Source organism: Hemitrygon akajei, chromosome 18 (assembly GCF_048418815.1).
Source record: "Hemitrygon akajei chromosome 18, sHemAka1.3, whole genome shotgun sequence".
Lineage (NCBI taxonomy): Eukaryota > Metazoa > Chordata > Chondrichthyes > Myliobatiformes > Dasyatidae > Hemitrygon > Hemitrygon akajei.
In genome coordinates, this window is record NC_133141.1 from 50,645,456 (window position 1) to 50,667,374 (window position 21,919).

Here is a 21,919-nt window from a genome sequence, read left to right on the forward strand (position 1 = left end):
TAACTTGTTCAATTTTTCCCTGTAACTTAGGTGCTGAAACCCAGGTAACATTCTAGTAAACCTTCTCTGTACTCTCTCTATTTTGTTGACATCTTTCCTATAATTCGGTGACCAGAACTGTACACAATACTCCAAATTCGGCCTTACCAATGCCTTGTACAATTTTAACATTACATCCCAACTCCTATACTCAATGCTCTGATTTATAAATGCCAACATACCAAAAGCTTTCTTCACCACCCTGTCCACATGAGATTCCACCTTGAGGGAACTATGCACCATTATTCCTTGATCACTCTGTTCTACTACATTCTTCAATGCCCTACCATTTACCATGTATGTCCTATTTGGATTATTCCTACCAAAATGTGGCACCTCACACTTATCAGCATTGAACTCCATCTGCCATCGCTCAGCCCACTCTTCTAACTGGCCTAAATCTCTCTGCAAGCTTTGAAAACCTACTTCATTATCCACAACACCACCTACCTCAGTATCATCTGCATACTTACTAATCCAATTTACCACCCCATCATCCAGATCATTAATGTATATGACAAACAACATTGGACCCAGTACAGATCCCTGAGGCACACCACTAGTCACAGGCCTCCAACCTGACAAACAGTTATCCACCACTATTCTCTGGCATCTCCCATCCAACCACTGTTGAATCCATTTTACTACTTCAATATTAATACCTAGCGATTGAACCTTCCTAACTAACCTTCCGTGCGGAACCTTGTCAAAGGCCTTACTGAAGTTCATATAGACAACATCCACTGCTTTACCCTCATCAGCTTTCCTCACATTCTTTTCTAAGGAAAGCATGTGGCTACACACACAGCAGACATGTGGTGAATCAACTGATACAGCAGCCCGAACCTGTGGTTGATATTAGTGTTATGTTTGTCCAGGTAGATAGTCCACTATCCATCTGACCAACTAACAAAACTTGATTATCACTGAGCTGCAAGTACTAAAAATACTTGTATTCAGCCACTGCAGTTATCACCCTCATGCTGTCTGTAGAGTTCTTACTTGCAACCAAGTAGAAGAATTTTGACTTTAAAAATGAATACATTTCAGATGGCCATACTGATTTATTTTTCCCTCTCAACTTTTTCTCCTGCCTTCTTCCCATGACCTTTAATGTCCTTATTAATCAAGAACCATTTAACCTTCACTTTAAAACTATCTGTTGGATGGAAGTGACCAACAACTCTGATAGAGGCAGATGCCAAGTTGTTAAGCTCATCAGTGGGAGGTGGTGCTTTAGCACTGCTGGCCCACCACCTCGAGGGCGTCTTGATCATAAGCGGGCCGAATCTCCTGAAGACAGGTGGCAGATCAACTGATGATCCCACTGGTGATAGCACATCTTAGTTCACGTGTATTTTCAATTCAATTCCTAATAACCTAGCCTCCATAGCTGTCTGCAGCAATGAATTCCACAGATTCACTGCACTCTGGCTAAAGAATTTCCACTTCACTTACGTTATAAAGAGACATTCTTTTATTCTGAGGCTGTGCCCTCTGGTCCAAGATTCTACCACAACTGGAAACATCCTCTCCATGTCCACTCTATCCAGGCCTTTTAACATTAACTAGGTTTCAGTGAGATCCCCTTCACCCTTCTAAACTCCAGCGAGTAGTTAAGTCCGGTGCTATCAAACACTCCCAATGTGTTAAACCCTTTCATCCCTGGGAATTTCTGGTAAATATCCCCTGGACTCTCTCTAATGCTAGAACGTACTTTCTTATATATGGGGTCAAAAATACTCCAAATATTGTCCAGTTTTTTGCTTTTATGTTTTATTCCTCTCAAACAATCTTTTCTGGTTGACAACAAAAATTAAAAGGGCAGTGAGAGTTTATTTTTGCACATAGCAAAAGGACAAGGCAAATAGTGCAACACTTTCTGACCACATTCAAATTAGTGGTGTTTACTAATTAATGATCAGGTTTTAATATCACCAGCAAATACTGTAAAATTTGTTGTTTTACAACAGCAGTACAGTGCAGTACATCGTAAAAAGCAATAAGTTACAGTAAGAAATATATGTATAAAAATTGAGTTAAATAAGTAGTGCCAAAAGAGACCAAAAAGAAACCATGAGGTAGTGTACTATATATGGGTTTAGTGTCCATTCAGAAAGCCAATGGTGGAGGGGAAGAAGCTGTTCCTAAAATATTGAGTGTGTGTCTTCAAACTTCTGTAACTCCTCCTTAATGGTAGCATTGTGAAGAGGGCATGTCCTGGGTGATGGGGTCCTTAATGATGGATGCCTCCATTTTGAGGCACTGCCTTTTGAGGCATTCCCCAGTCCTTGATGCTGGGGAGGCCAGTGTCCATGATGGAGCTGGCTCAGTTTACAACTTACTGCAGCTTTTTCTGATCTTGTGCAGTGCACCACCTCCCCCACCACCCCCATACGAGACTGTGATGCAACCAGTTAGAATGCTCTCCACAGTAAATCTGTGAAAATTTGTCTTTGGTGACATACCAAATCTCCTCAAACACCTAATGAAATATAGCCACTGTTGTGCCGTCTTTGTAATTGCATCAATATGTTCCAATTTCAATGTGATTGATTTGTTCATTATACCTAAAATTTGCTATAACTCATTGAGATGCAGGATTAAATCAAGTATTTGGTTTGTTATATTAGAATGATAATGCTAAATATGGTATAGACAGTTAATTGCAGATGGAAATCCTAATGAATCCCAGTAGATTTTAAATATTGAAAGAGGAAAGTTGGCAAATCTGCAGGTCCTGTTTCTCGAACAGTACATAATGCAAAAATGGTATGAAGTCCTTGTAAAAACAGAGTTAGCACCAAAACAAATGATTATATATTGCCTTGAAGATGCAGACAACACAGCTGTTTGACAAATCAAGAGAATCATGTTGTCTGAAGTCAGTTGGTAATATCACAGACTGGAGGATTAGGGTCAATTGTAAGTTTTAAATATTGAAAGAGGAAAGCTGGCAAATCTGCAAGTCCAATGTCGAGAAGGCCACACCAGGAGCACTGGATACAGTAGGTGACCCCAACAGATTCATATGTGAAGTGTTGCATCATCTGGAAGGGCTGTTTGGGACCCTAAATGGAGGTGAAGGAGGAGATGAATGGGCAGGTGTAGCACTTCTGTCACTTGCAGAGATCAGTGCCAGGAGGGAGATTAATAGAGGTGGGGGGAATGAATCATGGAGAGAGCGATCCCTGTGGGGTTGGGAGGGAGGTAAAGATGTGTTTAGTGGTAGGATTCTGTTAAAGATGGTGGAAGTTGTGGAGAATGATGTGTTGGATGTGGAGGCTCATGGAGTGGTATGTGAGGACAAAAGGAACTCTATCCCTGTTATGGCGGTGAGAAGATGGTGTGTGTGTGTGTGTGTGTGTGTGTGTGTGTGTGTGTGTGTGTGTGTGTGTGTGTGTGTGTGTGTGTGTGTGTGTGTGTGTGTGTGTGTGTGTGTGTGTGTGTGTGTGTGTGTGTGTGTGTGTGTGTGTGTGTGTGTGTGTTTGCTACTAGCACACAAAGGAATTTGTGGAATTTAAACTGCGTACAAAAGTTTGTCACCCTCTACCTTGTTGGCATGTTAAGTATTCTTCACGATTATACACGATCACATTTCCTTTTTCCAGTTTCTGATGCGGACGATGTTGACAATGTGGCGTTTGCGATGACTTGTCTGCAGGTTTTAGAACTGGCTTATATATACTGTTTTTATTGAAGAAATTATTGATTCACGATTTCAAATTCCAAAGAAGAAAAGGGCGTGAAGCGCAAAAGAACTGCTAGTTCATTTAAAGTGGAATGGCTAAATGAATAGTAGAAACTTAACTTCTTAAAGCATCATTTAGCAAGCAAATCACATAAGGACAATGTGTAAAAGCTCTGGCGAGAAAATCCTTCACTGCCCGCTACAGGCCTGCTATGTATGTTTTGTGAGAGTGCAGATGAACGAGATCAAAAATGATTAAACCCAGAGGAGATCAAAGTTCTTATTGATGGTTATTTTATTTCTTGTACACAATGAACAACAAACTGGACGTGGGAGTTTATTATCCTTAGAATAGCTTCAGGTTTACTTCCACATAAAAATTCAGTGTTCATGTGTTGTTGTCACTGGGCAAAACATTGCATAGTGCAAGATTTTTGCACACACTGGTCATTACAAATTAGAGGGAACATCAGCCATGGGAATCAGTGGGTTTATAAAAGATATCGGCAGACAGTTTGTCTCCAGTGATGGAGACAGAATTATTGAGAAAGGGGTGAAGTGTCAGATATGGACCAAGTGAATTTATGGACAGGGTGGAAGTTGGAAGCAATGTTGATGGGGGATATATATCGGGACTGATCATCAATGGTGAAAATGAGGGGATGAGAGCCAGGGAATTGTAAGTTGTTGAGGAGATCAAGAGCACCCTCTCCTATCCACTTGGCTTTATCTATGACTTTTTAGCTTGTTCTCCTCCCCTCCTGCCCACCTTTTTATTCCGGCTTCCTCTTCCTTCCTTTCCAGTCCTAATGAAAGGGTCTCAGCTCGAGACATTGACTGCTTATTCAGTTCCATAGAATCTGCCTGATCTATTGAGATCCGACAGCATTTTGTGTGTGTTGCTCTGGATTTTCAACATCTGCAGGATCCTTTATGTTTATCATACGGTCCCCTGTAAGTATTGTATTTACTTGGCTTTTCATTATCATTCTCCCACAGCACTCAGATATCAATTGACCTGAAAGAGATCTTTAAAAAATTATAAAAACTTCTGTCATCTTAGCAAGTGCCAGGTTTTAGGATTTACAGGAATGACTGGACATCTTTTGAGGGAAGGATCCATTGTATGATTAGGAAGGGACTTTATAGGAGCATACAAGTTCCTTTCATGGGAGAATCTAGAATTAGGATCTCTGTTTAAAAACTAGAGGTCATCCATTTAGACAAGATTTAGAAAGAATTCTTCTTTCAGGTGATTATGGGTCTTTTAAATTCTCTTCCTTAAAGGACAGAATTCTTTAAATGTTTTAGAGGCAAAGGTAGATAGACTCTTGATTTTAAAAGGAATAAAATGTTACTGCAGGTAACAGGACTGAGGAAGTAAGAGATTACAATCAAAAGAGCATGCTCTTATTAAATGGTGGAGCAGGCTTGAAAGGCCAATAACCACTTTTTGTTCTTAAATGCTGGGATATTGACCTGGGAGTGAATGCTTATCTAGGGTTCCCTTCTTTTGCCAGTGGAATTTGAAGGATTTTATAGACCACATTGGTGGTGCCTCCTTTCAGGTGCAAGCCATTTCTCAGAGGCATATAGGAGGGCTGGGTGAAATTCACCATGTTAGACCATGAGTATTGTTCTGGGTTTGAAATCTCTATCTTCAAACATTCCTTTTCTTATAGGGCCTCGGGCTGTGCTGGTAAAAGAAAATCAATAGTGAATTCAATTGCTAATGTCTGCCTTTGCTGAAGGGTGACTCCCAATATATCTTTTGTTCTTTTGATGTTCATTGAAGGTTCAGCACACACACAAGATTCATTTGGATAAGGCTCTGAGAAGGAATGATCTTAGTTCTAGAATGGAGGAAACATCGGTTAAACAGTTTTCCATTTGTTATGTAAAATTAGCTTCATTCCAAAAAGAACTTTGGTCAGGACTACATTGAGATATTGAAAAGGTGTTGTGCCTCAAGATAAACTTTTGGTGCAGACAACAAAAATCCACCCTGGAGTCAAATCATTCATACCTATGCCTCTGATATCTGTCTTCTGGCAGTAACTATCAAACACAATTTTATCTGCTTGCATGCACATACCTGCAATAAAGAAAGTTCATGTGGGATTCAAAGCCGCAAACACTGCCACACTGGCTCACTGCCTGCTCTAAGGTCTTCAAAACATTTAAGGCTTTCAGAAATGTAAATGCCACATAGTAGTAACCAGAACATACCTATGCAGTCACTCCTGATGTCAGCATCTAAACCTGTGTTTGCACCTTTTTAACTTGTACGTTCCACCTAAATATTTTGAATATTTGCACTATCAAGAAAAAGGCAATAAAAATCTTAGGGATATACAAAATATAATAAAATGTCACAACAAAATATTTGAGAAATACAAAATAATATCAGCTATTATTTTCAGCCGTTAGTCTATCAGTTTGAAGACAAACCATTATTTCACTTCCCTCCTATTTTTTGGCAGATCTTCACAGTTATTAAGGACAATTGCAGTGTTGGAGCAAAAAAAGGCTAAGAGGTCTGGAACCAGCATCTGCTTCCTAACAAATAATTAACATTTTATTCTTGAAATTTATCAAGAATATCCCTCCAGAATCCTTGGAATATCCAGCCACTCATTGATGGACATGTCTTCACTTCGCCACAGATTGGAATTCTTCTCCTCATCTTTTTGCTTCTCCACCTCTCTTCTTTGCCTTTCCTTGAAATATTTAAGCCAATGTCTGGCCACTCTCTGCTTATAGCCACTTATCTGGATCAAAAGTTATTGTGTTTCATTATAATGTATGACTGAAGTATAAAGGAGCATGTTTTCCTTTTTAAAGAACACAACAACTTTCTAAAATGTTTTTGCTGTACATGGGAGCTATCAGTTTTGATGGTATTTGTTGAGAGAATATTTATCCTTGTGGGGGTCCCAAAGCTTTGGGCACAGTTTCAGAATAACGGGTATTCAATTTAAAACAAAGATGAGGAGGAATTTGTTCTCACAGGATCATGATGTTTTTTATTGGCGCTCTCTTCCGCAACTGAATCATTGAGAAAGATCTTTGAACTTGAGCAAAGTCAAGCCTAATGGGAATCTGGCAAGAAAGTGGAATTAATTCCAAGGTCAGATCAGTTTATTCATTCCATTTCTTATGTTTTAATCCTACACCCTTAAGAATCCCAGTAGTTTGTACTTGGCCAAAAAAAATTTAAAATATGTTGGAATATGAAAATAGAACTGCAGAAAAAAACTCTCTCTCCAATGCACAAATAACTTGTTCTTAACATGCATTCTTTTCCAATCTCCAGCTGAGATCAGGCTAATTTTTAAGTTTCAAAGCAAGGGAAGAGAAGCCAGGGATCAAGTTTTACACGAAAACCATTGATCTGAATGCTGCCTCCTACCTACTATTTAAACTGCACCTTAGCTACAATGCAGAATATCAAATGGCATCTTGACACATGTGCTGACAAGTACAGTGAGACAGGAGCCAAGTGGGGAATTGAATCAGACAGCTTACACTAGAAACATACACTCTTAAAAGTCTAGCTGCAGACACAGGAGATTTTTAACTCCGTAAAGCTTAAGTAATCACATCTAGGTGTGTTTTGTCCAAGACAACAATGCCAGAAACAAAATGGGATTGAGTAAAGTATACAAACGATGAAACAAAATGGAAAAGAAACATAATGGATAATTATGTTGGAAAATAGTTACTGAACCTTTATGCAAATGATCGACAAACAAAATAATTCTGAAGTATAATTTTTCATGCAAACTAATATTTCCAAAAGGTGCAGAATTTGTAATAACTGTGGTCTGAAAGGATTACCGTAGATTCCGGATTATAAGCCGCGACTTTTTTCCCACATTTTGAACAGCTTTGAACTCTGCGGCCTTTAATCCAGAGCGGCTAATACATGGTTTTTTTTCATGCCGCCTCGTAAACATTTTGCCTCGTAACAGTAGACCAATAAAATTGATGAGTAGTTCACAGAGGTCCAATGAAATTGTACGATAAATCAAGCGCACTTTCACAATTAAATTATTGTAAATCAGTCATTTGTACTCACCCTCATCAACATGGAAAACACTCGAAGAAAAGCATTGTGCTGCCTTTATGGCAGTTACTTAGTTTATAATATTTTCGCTTAGTAATTCATTTGTTAGTTAAAGTTAGAAGTGTTTTAACTATATTTGTTTTCTGTACTACATCCCGGGATGCTATGACGTCACACCCGGTTTCGCCGCGTCTTGTGGGATACCGGTTTGCGATAAACGGGAAGGTGGGGGCATTACGCGAGCTCATCAGACCCGAGCACATTAGACCCGATCGCGTTACGCGAGCTCATCAGACCCGAGCACATTAGACCCGATTAGACCCGATCGCGTTACGCGAGCTCATCAGACCCGAGCACATCAGACCCGAGCACATTAGACCCGATTAGACCCGATCGCGTTACGCGAGCTCATCAGACCCGAGCACATCAGACCCGAGCACATCAGACCCGAGCGAAAACGCTGCTTTTAAGTTAAAGGCGATCAATAACTTTTCCTGGTAGGCTGCAGTATATATATTTTTACCAGATGCTAGGAGATATTGGAATGTTGTTCGTGCTGTTCAGTAAAAAAGTATATGCAACGTAATTTGTGTTACCGATACGTATGTATATTTAAAAGTAGCCGTATTACAGGCACGGTTCGAAAAAAAGCATTTGCAATATATATTTGTTTGTTACCATATGGATTTAATTAAAAATTAAAAAATCCTCACGTGTAATATCTTTCTGTGTAAATATCTCATATTACAACGTGGGACACCTGCGGCCGAAAATCCGGTGCGGCCTGTATAAGTAAAAAATTGATTTTATTTCTAAAATTAGAGCCAGCGGCTTTTAATCAGGTGCGCTCTGTAGTCCGGAATCTACGGTATATCACTTGAAAAAAAAATCAACAGGTAATATAATAAAATACAAACATGATTTATGGCTTCATCAAAAAAAAGGAAGATACTTATTGTAACACAGCTGCTACTTTGCAAGTTTATAGCCTTGTTTGCAATACAAACATCATATTTTCTCTTTATTTCATTCCCTTTACGGAGGTCTATCACTGTTTTTATGGCCTTCAATTTATCATCTTTTTGAAACAACAAACTTTTAATGCAGCCCAAGCACAGCAATTGAAACACGCAAAAGTCAAAAGCAAGACATGTATTTACATAACACCTTTTACATCCTTTCAGAATGATGTAAAGTCTTGAACAGCCAATGAAATAATGTTGAAGTACAATTCCTTTGTAATGTAATAGGAACAAAATTGTTATTTTCAATACAGCCTTCGATTTGTTGCTCAGAGTAAGCCTCCATCAGACTAAATATTCACTTATGTGATGAAAAATAAGTTGTTTCATTCTTTTTACTGTCTCTCCTTCTAAAAACTGTTTCTTAGCTTGCCATGAAAACAACTTAATGCCACAATAAATACATTGTGATATCAAGAGGCACATGATATAATTATAGAGCCAAATGCACACCACAAACAGCTGACCCCAGCTAACAGACCCTAAAACAAACCTTTGCCAAACCTTTTCCTGTTTAACTATACAATGCAATTACACAAATTGCATGTAAAAATATCAGCACAACATGGAGCAATCAGATTATAATGTGAATTTCATGCAGCTAATTTGGTTCATCTGGATCCTTGACATGTGTATCTGTTTTAAGGCATTGTTTTAGGGGAGGATATATAAGTGTTACTTTGCTTCTTTTAACATGTGGTCGCTGACAACTCCAAATTGCTGGAAGGTTTATTTTCTTTACAATTTTCTTCCTTTGTCCCCGAGTGTAGCTCCTTTGATTCTGCTGTGTACCGGGGATGTCTATTCTTCATGGATGAGTTCAGTGAATGATGTTATTCATTGCAAGAATAACACTGGAGTTTGCATGCACAGCAGTGATACCAATAAGCAGGGCTGGAAACCTTAGATTTGTTTTTGCCTTTCACATAAGCGAGATGACTAGATTGTTGGGACTGCCATTATTCCATTGTTGGAAATTGACCAACTCAGCCTAAACAAGACCTACAACTTGATTGAACTGAATTTAACTAACTCCTTTAAGATTCCAGTTATTACCTTCAAGGTGCTTTGAGATGGAGGTAGCTCCTACTTTCAAGGAAAAGGCAAATACCGTAGATTTCGCACTACAGAGCGCACCTGATTAAAAGCCGCTGGCTCTAATTTTAGAAAGAAAATCAATTTTGTACTTGTACAAGCCGCACCGGATTTTCGGCCGCAGGTGTCCCACGTTGTAATATGAGATATTTACACAGAAAGATATTACACGTGAGGATTTTTTAACTTTTAATTAAATCCATATGGTAACATAAACAAATACATATTGCAAATGCTTTTTTTTCGAACCGTGCCTGTAACGCGGCTACTTTTAAATAAACATACGTATCGGTAACACACAAATTACGTTGCGTATACTTTTTTACTGAACAACATTCCAATATCTCCTAACGACTGGTAAAAAATATATATACTGCAGCCTACCAGGAAAAGTTATTGATCGCCTTTAACTTAAAAGCAGCGTTCGCTCAGATCTAATGCCGCTCGCCCCCACCTTCCCGTTTATCGCAAACCGGTATTTCCCACAAGACGCGGCGAAACCGGGTGTGACGTCATAGCATCCCGGGATGTAGTACAGAAAACAAATATAGTTAAAACACTTCTAACTTTAACTAGAAATTACTAACAAATGAATTACTAAGCGAAAATATTATAAACTAAATAACTGCCATAAAGGCAGCACAATGCTTTTCTTCGAGTGTTTTCCATGTTGATGAGGGTGAGTACAAATGACTGATTTACAATAATTTAATTGTGAAAGTGCGCTTGATTTATCGTACAATTTCATTGGACCTCTGTGAACTACTCATCAATTTTATTGGTCTACTGTTACGAGGCAAAATGTTTTTGGCGGCATGAAAAAAAATCATGCATTAGCCGCACCGTAGTAAAGGCCGCAGTGTTCAAAGCTGTTCAAAATGTGGGAAAAAAGTAGCGGCTTATAATCCGACATCTACGGTAGATTTAAAAAAAGGCAAAAGGATTGTATGTGATAGAATTCTTAAAACTGGAAAATATGAAGTAAGTTTTGACTGAGGTTTAATAAAACACATTTTTCCACTTTGTCTCTCATCTACTTACCTTTTCCTTTCCTGTTTTCTTTTGTACTGAGTCATGCTGCATGGAAAATTAGCCAATTGGCACACCACTGTTAAGTGGGTACCCATCTGTATGAATCGTATCCTCCTGCACTTGATCCATTGTCCTCTATATCCAGGTGAGTCAGGTGCTCATCTGGGCCCTTAAATGCTGTCAGTGACCTGCTTCCAGCACACTTTCGGCCAGTATATCCCAGCTGCTCATCATAGGCCAAAGGGCCTGTATTGTGCTGCACTGTTCAATGTTCTTTGTTCAGATTTATCAGGATTAAATGCCATTTGTCATTTTCAGCCATTTAACAAACACATTGATATCACCCTGCCTGAAGACTATTTGCCTCAAATAGACATTAACTTCTGGTTAAAGAAGTTCCTCTTGGATTCACTCTGTTTCTGTTTGTCTTTGCTGCCTTTAAAAGGTGGCAAAGTTGCTAAATATGCATTGGCTAGTCAGATCTGATCAATTTTAACTGCTGTTGGTTACCATCCGAGTAAAGGAGTAGGAATGAAACAAGCAGCAATAACTTTTCTGAACTATCTGTGATTTGCTGGTGTTAAGGGGTTCCAAAATGATTCGACAAAGGACAACTATAATTATCAATTCATTCCATGTGTATGCATCCTCATACATCTCAGCTACATTATGGGAGGGGGTGCATTTAACTTGAAATTGCCCTAAGGGCAGAAATACCTCAAATAGTTTCACGACAAAAGATCCTAAAGTCTGAAATAGGATGTGAATACTATTATACACATGCTGCTGGAAGTATTATTTACATTGTAATATGCAATTAGTTTAATGTTGAAGAAATATATTGTATTGATGGAAAATCCCTGCAGTTTGAAAAGGCAGAAGATTACTTCAAGACCAAAATATGGCAGAAGGCAAGAGCTTGCTGCAAGTTTTGGTTGTATTGGCCTGGACTTTGTGGTGGTAATAATGGAGTTACCATTAGTATTCACCCATTTGCCCATAGAACCAATACCATCTTCAGTATTTTTGCATGTGCACAGTTTAATACATAAAAATTGCCATTGATAATTCAGTGCCTGTAGTGTTTAAAATGTTCTCCACTGCTATTAACGTCATGGAATTGGATACTTAAGGTATCTACTGTATAAGCTAGGCCTCTGTGATTACCTTGCGATCAGAGACATAGAGAGATACAGTATGAAAACAGACTATTTAGCTACCAAGTCTGCACCAAGCATTAACAACCCATCTTCATCAAGCTTAATCCCACTTTTTTTTAAAACTCTTCCCACATTTCCATTAAGTCCCTCAGATTTTATTTCTCACTGACAGCAGTTTATAGCATCCAATTAACTTCCTAACTAGCATATCTTTGGGATGTGGGCAGAAACCAGAGTACACAAATGAGATTCATATAACTACAGGGAGAACATGCAAACTCCATACAGATAGCAACAAAATTGAATCAGGGTTTCTGCTGCTGTGAGGCAATATCTGCACTATCACCTGCAGTTCTCACACCAGGTCTAAGATAGCTTTGAATAATGTAAAAAAAAACTACTTAGCAAACTATTTGACCTTAAAATGATGAGTGCATGACCATATCCTCACATGAAAGTTAAAAAGAGCATTATAGTATGTTCAGAAGTTCATGATATATTAATACTTATCTTTGTTAAGAATTCAACATAATAAATTAAGTACAAATTGCTTCTTGGTCTACTGCCACTGAGAATGCTTTAATATGCTTGAAAGTATATAATCATAAATGCCTCCAACTGGTGCCTCACTCAACAGGCATTAAGAAATGGGAAGTTCTCCCCACAGGCATCACTAGATATTTGTGGGAAGCACCCCCCCCCAACAACACACCCTCCCAAGTTCAATGGTGAGCAATATTACATGACCACATGATCACTGAAAGAACACTCAGAGCCACTGAGAACAAATCTTAAAACAAAAATAATACATTCAAAAGTTATCTCAACACTATTTTGGAACTTTCATATGACAACTCTGTCATTTTGATATAAGCTAATTTTTTCAAGGTGGCGCCACCTCTATAAGATTAACATAAATTAACATCTTGAATTTGAGTTTCTTTTCCAATGTCACAAATGTTGATTTATAAAAGTAGAGCTGATTGCACAATCTGACTCAGAAAAATTAGTAATATAATGATAAAACAATATGCAGGTTTATAAATGGTTGGAACTGTAACATGCAAGTTCAAGCTTATAACACTAATTGAGCATGCTTTAAGTAGAATTTAATATTGTGTTGCAAATCACCGCATTGCAATCTCCTTAATAAAAGAAAAGACAATACGTGTTACATTATATGAACTGTTTATTTGCCTAGGTGTTCAAAGGGTTTATTTTTCTAAAAACAACATCAACATCCACAATTCAGGTTAGCTCACAGGGGGAGCTAGCAAGGCAGATTCAGAATTGACTTGATGATAGGAAACAGAGGGTGATGCTTGAAGGTTGGTTCTGTGACTGGAGGCCTGTGATTAAATAGGTGCCCCAGGGGTCAGTGTCAGAACCTCTGTCATTCATCATTTATGCACCTAATTTGGATATGAATGTACATGGCATGATTAGCAAATTTGCTGATGATACACAATTAGGGGGTGAAGCAGGTTACAATGAATTACTAAGAGATCCTGCTCAGTTAGGGAGATGAGTTGAGGAATGGTAAGTAGTTTTCAAATTAGATAAGTGTAAGGTGAGACATTTTGGACATTCAGATCAGAGTAGGAGTTATAGAGTGAATGGCAGGACTGGTTTTGGAATGGGGGAGCTGTGAGTACAAGTGTACAATTTGTTGAAAGTAGACAGGGTAGTGAAGAAGGCATTTAACGTGTTGGCTGTCATCAGTCGGAGGACTGGGTTTAGGGGTAGTGATATTATGTTGTAATTATACAAGTTGTCCGTGAAACCACTGTTGGAAAATTATGTACAGTTTTGGTCACACTTTTATAGGAAAGACTGAAGCCAGAGAGGATGCAGAAGAGATCTGGACTAGAGTGCCCAAGTTATAAGGAAAGTTTGGCCATGTTGGATCTTTATTCCCCAGAGCACAGGAGAATGAAGGGTGGCCTCACAGAAATTTGTAAACTTAAGAGGGTTAAGGATAAGGTTAATTGTCATTGTCATTTCCCAAGGGTTGGGAAGCCCAAAACTGGAAGACAGACATACAAGATAAAGAGGAAGATTTAAAATAAACCTGAGAAGTAACTTCTTTACATTGAGGGTAGCGAGTACCCAGAATGAGTTACGGGAGGAAGTAGTGAAGACGGGAACAATTGCAACATTTAAAAGGCAGATGGACAGATACCTGGAGTGGAGGAGCTTGGAGGGTTATGGGCCAAATGCAGGTAAGTGGGACTAGCAGGGAAGGTGCTGTGATTGGCATAAACCAGCTGGGCTAAAAGACCTGTTTCTACGCTGTGTTGTTCTGACTTTATACTCCATAAAAGACAGTTTTGCAGTTATATAGCATCTTCCATGACCCTGGGCAACCTCAAAGTGACCCGTATAGCTAATGGAAGAAACATCTACAAATTGGCCAAATTTAGTTTACATTTCTTAAAATCTTACAGTGTTCAGCTTTCCACTAACCATGAAGGCTACTTCCACACTTTCTTCAAGCTAACTGATTTCCTTAACAATTGTTCAAGACACTTTAAGTAGTCATTTTTGATGGTACAAAAGTAACAGTCCACTTATTATTTCAATTATTAGAAATCATTAGATTCAAACTGACATAGGGTGACCAAAAGGAAACGTGAGAGCCTCTCCCCACTTTCAGGTTGATAAAGAGCCTTTCCAGCTAGTTACTAGAGGCTGCTCACTGAACTGCATGAATGCCCCAGCTGAAAGCTGAAGGATTATGGGTCAGCTTGTGCAGTGACTGGCTCAGAATCATCAGCTTCAAATCACAGTGAAAAAAGTGCAGATTTTTAAAATTCAGCAGCAACTAAGATTAATCTTCAAACTGCTGTGTTGTGAATTAATGCTTTGAACACGTATTTATTTCACTTTATTGAGCACCTTTAATGCAGTACATCCTCCCAACCTGTATTCTGCAACTTGCTCTATTTTTATAAATGAATGTTTGTGACTTTGGAAATGAAACCAAAATTCAAGATGATAAGTGATGGTTTGTCACCTTTAAAAAGATTAGTGTATATCAAAATGGCAGGTGATAGGAATGCATACCACATTACCAGACAAAATGTAACACCAAGTTGCATAAAAATGAATTCAGATTGATCTAAGAATTCTACTACAATGTAGATTTGTAGGAAGAGAAGAAACAGAGGAATGAAGTTGTGTTGGGAGAAATCCCAAAAGCATGGTGGTGTTACACGAGCGTGGCGGTAAATGAACCCAAGTGCAGAATACGGGTGCAGAGGCAGGGTCGGGAGGCATTATTGACGTAGCGAGCATGGAATCGGTATCCAGGAGCGATGCTAGACTTAGAACTGTCAGTCCTAAGAACCATGAAACAAGGTTACTCACACCTGAGTCAACCAACGAACTGGCAGCTCCTTGTTGTGATCACAGGGTCTTTATCCTGCATTTTCTGATGGAAAGCAGATGTGTGTAGTTAGTGGAACCTGGGAATGATTGGAAACTAAATGAGGAGATTGAGGCCCAATTCCTGAGGTAAATAGCAAGGTGGGAGGATTGTCAGGAGGGACCATGACAGGTGGAGGGAGAAACCATCACTTTTATTATGTAATTGTGTATGTTCTCGATAAACTGCATTCTCAAATGCTATGTACGAAGGGCTGGTTTTTAAATAAGAATAAATGGCACTTCCTCAGCCACTACCGCCAAGATGGGCTGAATGACCTCCTTCTGTACCATAAATATATAGAGTTCTAAGAGGCTGTCAGTGAAGGAAAGAGTCAAGAGACAACATATGGTAAGGACAAAGCTTTGGAAGGATTTGCAAATAAAGGGAAGTGCTAAAGCTGAGGAATTGTAAAACTGGGAGCCACATCCTATTTTCCATCATTGTGTAGAAATGATGGCAAACTAGGATGTGGTACAAACCAGTATGTGAAAGTTGAGGGTACAAATTGAAGGGCTAGCTAGGAAATCAGTAGTCAAGTTTGAAGGCAACAGAGACATGGATGAATGTTTCAGCAATAGCTCAGCTTAAGCAGTGATGCCAACACACAGCTTTAAGAAAGAGCAAATAGCAGAAAACATTGGTGGGTATTATTTATTAGCCACCAAATAGTAATTTATAATACTGGGCAAAGCATAAATCAGGATATTAAATGTGCATGTAACAGAAGTAATAATCATAGATGGCTTTAACCTGGACAAAACAAATGACCGCTGAAAAACTGGATGGATCACAGAAGGTGTATGATATGGTTTTCTAGATGCTGGAGAACCAACTAGAGTGAAGAATATTTTCAATCTCATATGGTGCAATGAGAGGGTGAGGGAATAATGACCATAATCGGATAGAATCTTGCACTGTGTTTGAAACTGAAACAGTTCAACGTGAAACTAGAATTTAATCTTAACAAAAAGTAACAATGAAGATATGAGGGGAAAGTTGGTTGCAATACTATATTGAAAGGTTTTGCTGTGTGCAGGCAATAATGAGCACTTAAAATGCATAGATTTCTTTAAGGCAAAAAAAAAAGTGATTCATCTGTGGCTGACAAGGAAAAAATAAAGATAGCAGTAAATCAAAGGAGAAGGCCAATAAAATTGCCAGAAGTAACAAGAAGACAGAGAATGGGACATTTTAGAACTCAGTTAAGGAGGACTAGGAAGCTGATTTAAAAAAAGAGCCAAGATTTTAAAAAAAAGTGGACTGGAGAGAAACATAAAAATGGACTAATAAAGCTCTCCAAGTATCCAGAAAAAAAAGATCAAGCGCAAATGAGTCATTTACAACAGAAGTCAGGGAATTTATAATAGGGAACAAAGGAATCGTGGAAGAATTTGACTACTTTGTGCCTGCCTTAACTGAAGACCCAAGTAACATACCAGAGATATTAGGGAACCATAAACCTAGTAAGGATGAGAAACTGAAGGAAATAGTATCCATCAAAAATACTTTTGTGAGCTTGAAAGATGAATAATCCCAAGGATCTGATGTGCTACATCCTAACATTCTGAAAAAGGTGGTCATAAAGGAAGTGAATGTTTTGGTTATTATCTTCCAAAATGCTGTAGATTAGAGGACAACAAATGTGACCATACAATCTGAGAAAGAGAAAGAAAACAGGGATGACTGACTTGTTAATCTAATATCAGGGAAAATAGTGGAATCCTAAAGAAAGATGTAATAATCGAAAACCTAGAAAAGAATAAGTAGCAGAGTCAGCATGCAGTTGTGAAAGAAAAATAATGTCTAACATCTGCAGTTCTTTAAGGATGCGACTGGTAGAATAGATAATTGGAACCAGTGGATGTGGTACATTTGGATTTTCAGAAGACTTTTTATAAGGGGCCAAAAGAAGATTGGTCAACCAATACACACAGAATTGGGAGGCAAAAATACTAACATGGATTATTGGACAGAAAGCAAAGAATGAGAGTTAATGGGTCTTCGGGTTGGCAAGTTGTGACTAGTGGGTTAGCACAGAATTGGTGCTTGGGCTTTCGCCATTCTGAAATCTATGCAAAAGAATGTCCACACATACTATATCTCCTAAGAAATTAAATATAAATGATGTTGAAAAAGCTGTAAGTTATTTAAAACACTATTCAGATCCTATTATTGGTAAGAATGCATACAAATATATCAGATCATGATGCCTTTGACATTCAAATGATTTGCTGCTATTCTATTTTTCAATTCACTCAGAAAGAATGGTCAGTTCCTTGAAGTGGCAGGTTGCCAGCAATGAATAATGAATCACTACCTGCAGCAGAGAAGCAAATAAGGGTTGGACATTACTTTCATATATCACATAATATTTCTCCACTACTCATGTTGATGATGAATACATAACTAAATAGCTGATGTAAGACAGGTGGTTGCATCAAGTAACATGGTGAAATCATAGCAGTGTGAAAAGCCACAGGTCAACTAAATTATCTTATATGGTACATTTTCACTTTGCATGTTGTGGAGCTTTCAAAACAAAAATAAATTTACTTTAGCTTTCTCTTTTGCTCAGCAAAACCTTATCTGAGCTGGGCAGGCAAGATCAGGGGTGAATTTCTGGTGAGTGATGGGTCATTCAGGGAGGTATGGGAAGAGTGTAGAAACTCGGTTGTGTGGGCACCTTCTATCAATGCCTTAAGCACTGGGGTATACATGTGGGCTAGAGTTAGACTGCTTTTGGAAGAATGGATTAACTGGTCCTAAACACAATGGAGGTATTGTATGTAAACCAACTATACAGGTGATTTCCAACATACATCCAGAGGTGTTCACATCCTTGAGGTCCTTCATCTTTTATTCACTGATGTCCATTTGTGAAGATTGGCTGAGAGGAGGGTCAGGATTGCTTTGATGATCACAAAGTTGAATATCTCAACCACCACAGAATCCCAATGTTTCCTGACACTGGTAGTACTCTTGTGTTCAAATAGCCCGCCATCCCTTTTTTTTGTCCAAATTCAATAATCTACTACAGCCTCTAAAGTGGAGATACTGGTTACGCTCTATCAGCAGCTGCTCAGCAAACCACTCCACAAAGGGAAAAAGTAGAAAGAAAGGAAGTGTGTCCCAACAAAGAAGGATGCAACCTTTTAACCATGTATATCTGTCTGGACACGCCCCTCTGCTGACTGCTCCTGTGGTTCCTCCCGTGGATAAAGGTGATTGTGTCACTGCTCCTCCCACAGTCCAGAGCAGTCATCCAGCATGGACGTGGTCCATTTCACTGCTAATAAAAGCCTTTCAGTATTTACTCTACTTACAGTCTTTTGGAGTTATTGATAGTGCATCAACAGTACAGCATCTTGGGATGCTTTTCTTACATTCGTGGCACGTTAAGAATGAAAATTGTTATCTGGCGTCAGTTGAGTGAATAGTTCATCGAGCAAATTAGATCGAATATTTCTTCAGATCTTTAAATTGATGCCAGGAAAAGAAGCAAGGGGTAATATTCTGATGTGCCACTTGCATTGCAGAAGAAATCGTTGTCTGTTACAACGCTAATCGCATCAAACAATGCAGATTCAGATTAATAAAATTCAGAAATAATGGGAACTACCCCTCCAAGTCTCCCCATCTGAATATTAAGTAAATCCGCGCAACTCGAGTTAAACACGGCCAATCCAGAGTATGACATGTAGCGTCTAAATCAAATATGCAACACTACCCATCCCCCTCAGCAAAAAAATCTACAAAGGAATTCCATGCTGATAAGGTCTTTATCTTACGGCAGGACGCAGCTTAGCAAAATGGAGCTGTCGCGTGAAGTTCAATCACAATGGGCTCAGCGCTTGAGTGCGCACAACCACGGAGGAAATTTGACCTTGAGTTACAGGTGTCCAATGGATCTCCGTGACCAGCGCTCACCTGCAACCCCCCAACTACTCCGGGCGAATGTTAAATTGACCTCCGCAGGGCGGGAGACAAAATTCCTTCTACTTTCTCTGAGAGTTTGGCGCAGTCTCGTTAACCGTTTCGGGGCTGCGCCAGCATGCAACACATTTCACCCTCTTTTACAAAAGAAACTGGAATCAGCCGTAGAGTGGTTGTGAGCTCTGCGGTAAAATGATGTGCATTATTCGGAAACCACACAGCCAAGAGAAGCAATCCCATGCCTTAAATGTTCTTTCGCTCCTATTACGTCTCTGTAAACTGCTATTCAAGTGAAAGCAACAATCATAAGATGTGTTTTCCCACGAAACAACAACTGCTATGAAATGTTTCTGTGTGATTCGGGACGTCCTGGGAGGACTCCGTACGATGTGTAATAATTGAAAGGAACTCCGGGGGGTGGGGGAGGATAAATAAAAGTTTTACTAAGAACTGTCGATGTATAATTCAAATTTAACCATTCTGTCAAAACTAAAACTAAAACTGGCGGCGCCTGTGTGGGGCTGAAGGGTTTTGTTCTAAACACGTAGAAGCAACCTTGAAGGAATTCGCAATAGACCCACCACCCATCTGCTGCAGCCGCTGAAATCAACTTTACATCTCGAGCTCCGATCACGAGCAACAAATGGTTTATTTGAGTAAAACAATGCATGCACATTTCATTGCATAAAACTCATCCCCACTCTAATTTATAAAGCGAGCCGGGACTGCTCTGCTCCAGCGGATTTGGACATGTAACCCGCCTTTATGTTATAATGAAAGTTAATAAAAGCCGAGGTGATTCGGCCCGCAGGCAATAAAACTCTTCTTTTAAACCTGAACGACCAGTTCACTAGTTCCGCAGGTCGTTCTCGCTTTCACATTTCACCTGTTGTATTAAAACAAAACTACCCTGTCCCGTAAAAGACAGGAGCAAACCTTAGCTCCACTCTCACTTATGATCTCCACAATACACTTACAGGTAGCGATCCAGATTTTTCAGCTGTCGGTGCAAAGCAACCGAATATCCGAAGTAGCTGCCGTCTGGACCCTTCTTAATGATCGGGTTCGTCACATCGACGTTAAAAGCAGAGGAGATCGACACAGCAGCTGACACGAGAAAGTACACGCTAGGCTGAAACGGACGGGCAGAACAAGGCGCCATGTCTATTTCAAAGGTAGTGTTAGTTGCAGTTGCTCAGTGATTCTGAGTTCCCCGTCTCTCCCTCCAGCTCCTCCACACCCTGTACACGCCTGTCCTTCAAACCTGCGCACGGAGCACTCTGCTCTTCCGGACACAATTACATATCCGCTGCACTTTGCAGGTCTCAAGCCGCCCAGACGGATCACCGCTGTTCACATTTAACTCATTACCTCACAAAATCAAGAAAATTGTCAAAGATCGCGCCGGCTGTCAGGGTGCTCGGGAAGCCATGATTTACAGTAATGTTTGTACTTGTGCAGCCTATTCGATCGTGGACAGAACGATAATTTGATGCGATTGTTAAAACGTCTGAAAATCTACCCTCAGTTAAAAATTGGTCTTCTACAAAAATGGTTTCAATGACATGATTATGGACCCATTGATATCTGCAAACTGGAACTATAGAAACTGAAGAATACAGTTCAATTTAGAAGTGAACGTAACCTACAATATCAACATTTAAAAAAATGTTTTTGGGCTATTTAATTATAACACAGCAGAGTAAAAGGCAGATGCAATGTTTTCGCGATGCATCGCAGAAGATGAGCGAAGAATGTTTTTCAGCTTCTTCGAGGTATTAGTAAAGATAATACCAGAGCAAGGCAACAGTGAAAGGGGAGGGTGAGGTGGCGGTGAACACGATCTCTTTCTCCCGTGTTCCCAATAAACCCAATGAGTCAGAGTCACATAGCACGGAAATGAGCCCATCGACTCAACCAATCCATGCCAGCCAAGATGCCTGTTTAATCTAGTCTCTTACGCCTGCGTTTAACCCACATCCCTCTAAACTTTTACCTGGCCATAGTTCTTTTAAATGTCGTTAAGGTATCTGTCTCGACCATTGGCAACTCATTCCATATATGGACCATCTTCTATGTAAAAATGGTACTCTTCAAGTTCGTATTAAATACCTCCATTGTAGCCTAACTTATGTTCTCTAGTTCTTGATTCCTGAATAGAAATATAGAAGACCTACAGCACAATACCGGCCCTTCGGCCCACAAAGTTGTGCTGAACATGTCCCTACCTTAGAAATTACTAGGCTTACCTATAGCCCTCTATTTTACTAAGCTCCATGTACCTATCTAAAAGTCTCTTAAAAGACCCTATCGTATCCGCCTCCACCACCGTTGCCGGCAGCCCATTCCATGCACTCACCACTCTCTGAGTAACAAACTTACCCCTGACATTTCCTCTGTACCTACCCGAGTTCATTCAACCTGTTCTTATAAGGCATGCTCCCCAAT

The 21,919-nt window shown here is 39.4% G+C and overlaps 1 protein-coding gene across 3 annotated transcripts in view; it reads right to left on the minus strand.

The window, feature by feature from the left end:
* itga3b (integrin, alpha 3b) overlaps positions 1–20,771 on the minus strand; it is a 141,484-nt gene extending 120,713 nt beyond the window's left edge. For all 3 annotated transcript variants that reach the window (XM_073071665.1, XM_073071663.1, XM_073071664.1), the window contains exon 1: positions 20,449–20,771. In XM_073071665.1, coding sequence (XP_072927766.1) covers positions 20,449–20,633 — 185 coding nt within the window. In that variant the 5' untranslated portion in view covers positions 20,634–20,771. The remainder of the gene's footprint in view (positions 1–20,448) is intronic.
* Positions 20,772–21,919: the final 1,148 nt, after the last annotated feature.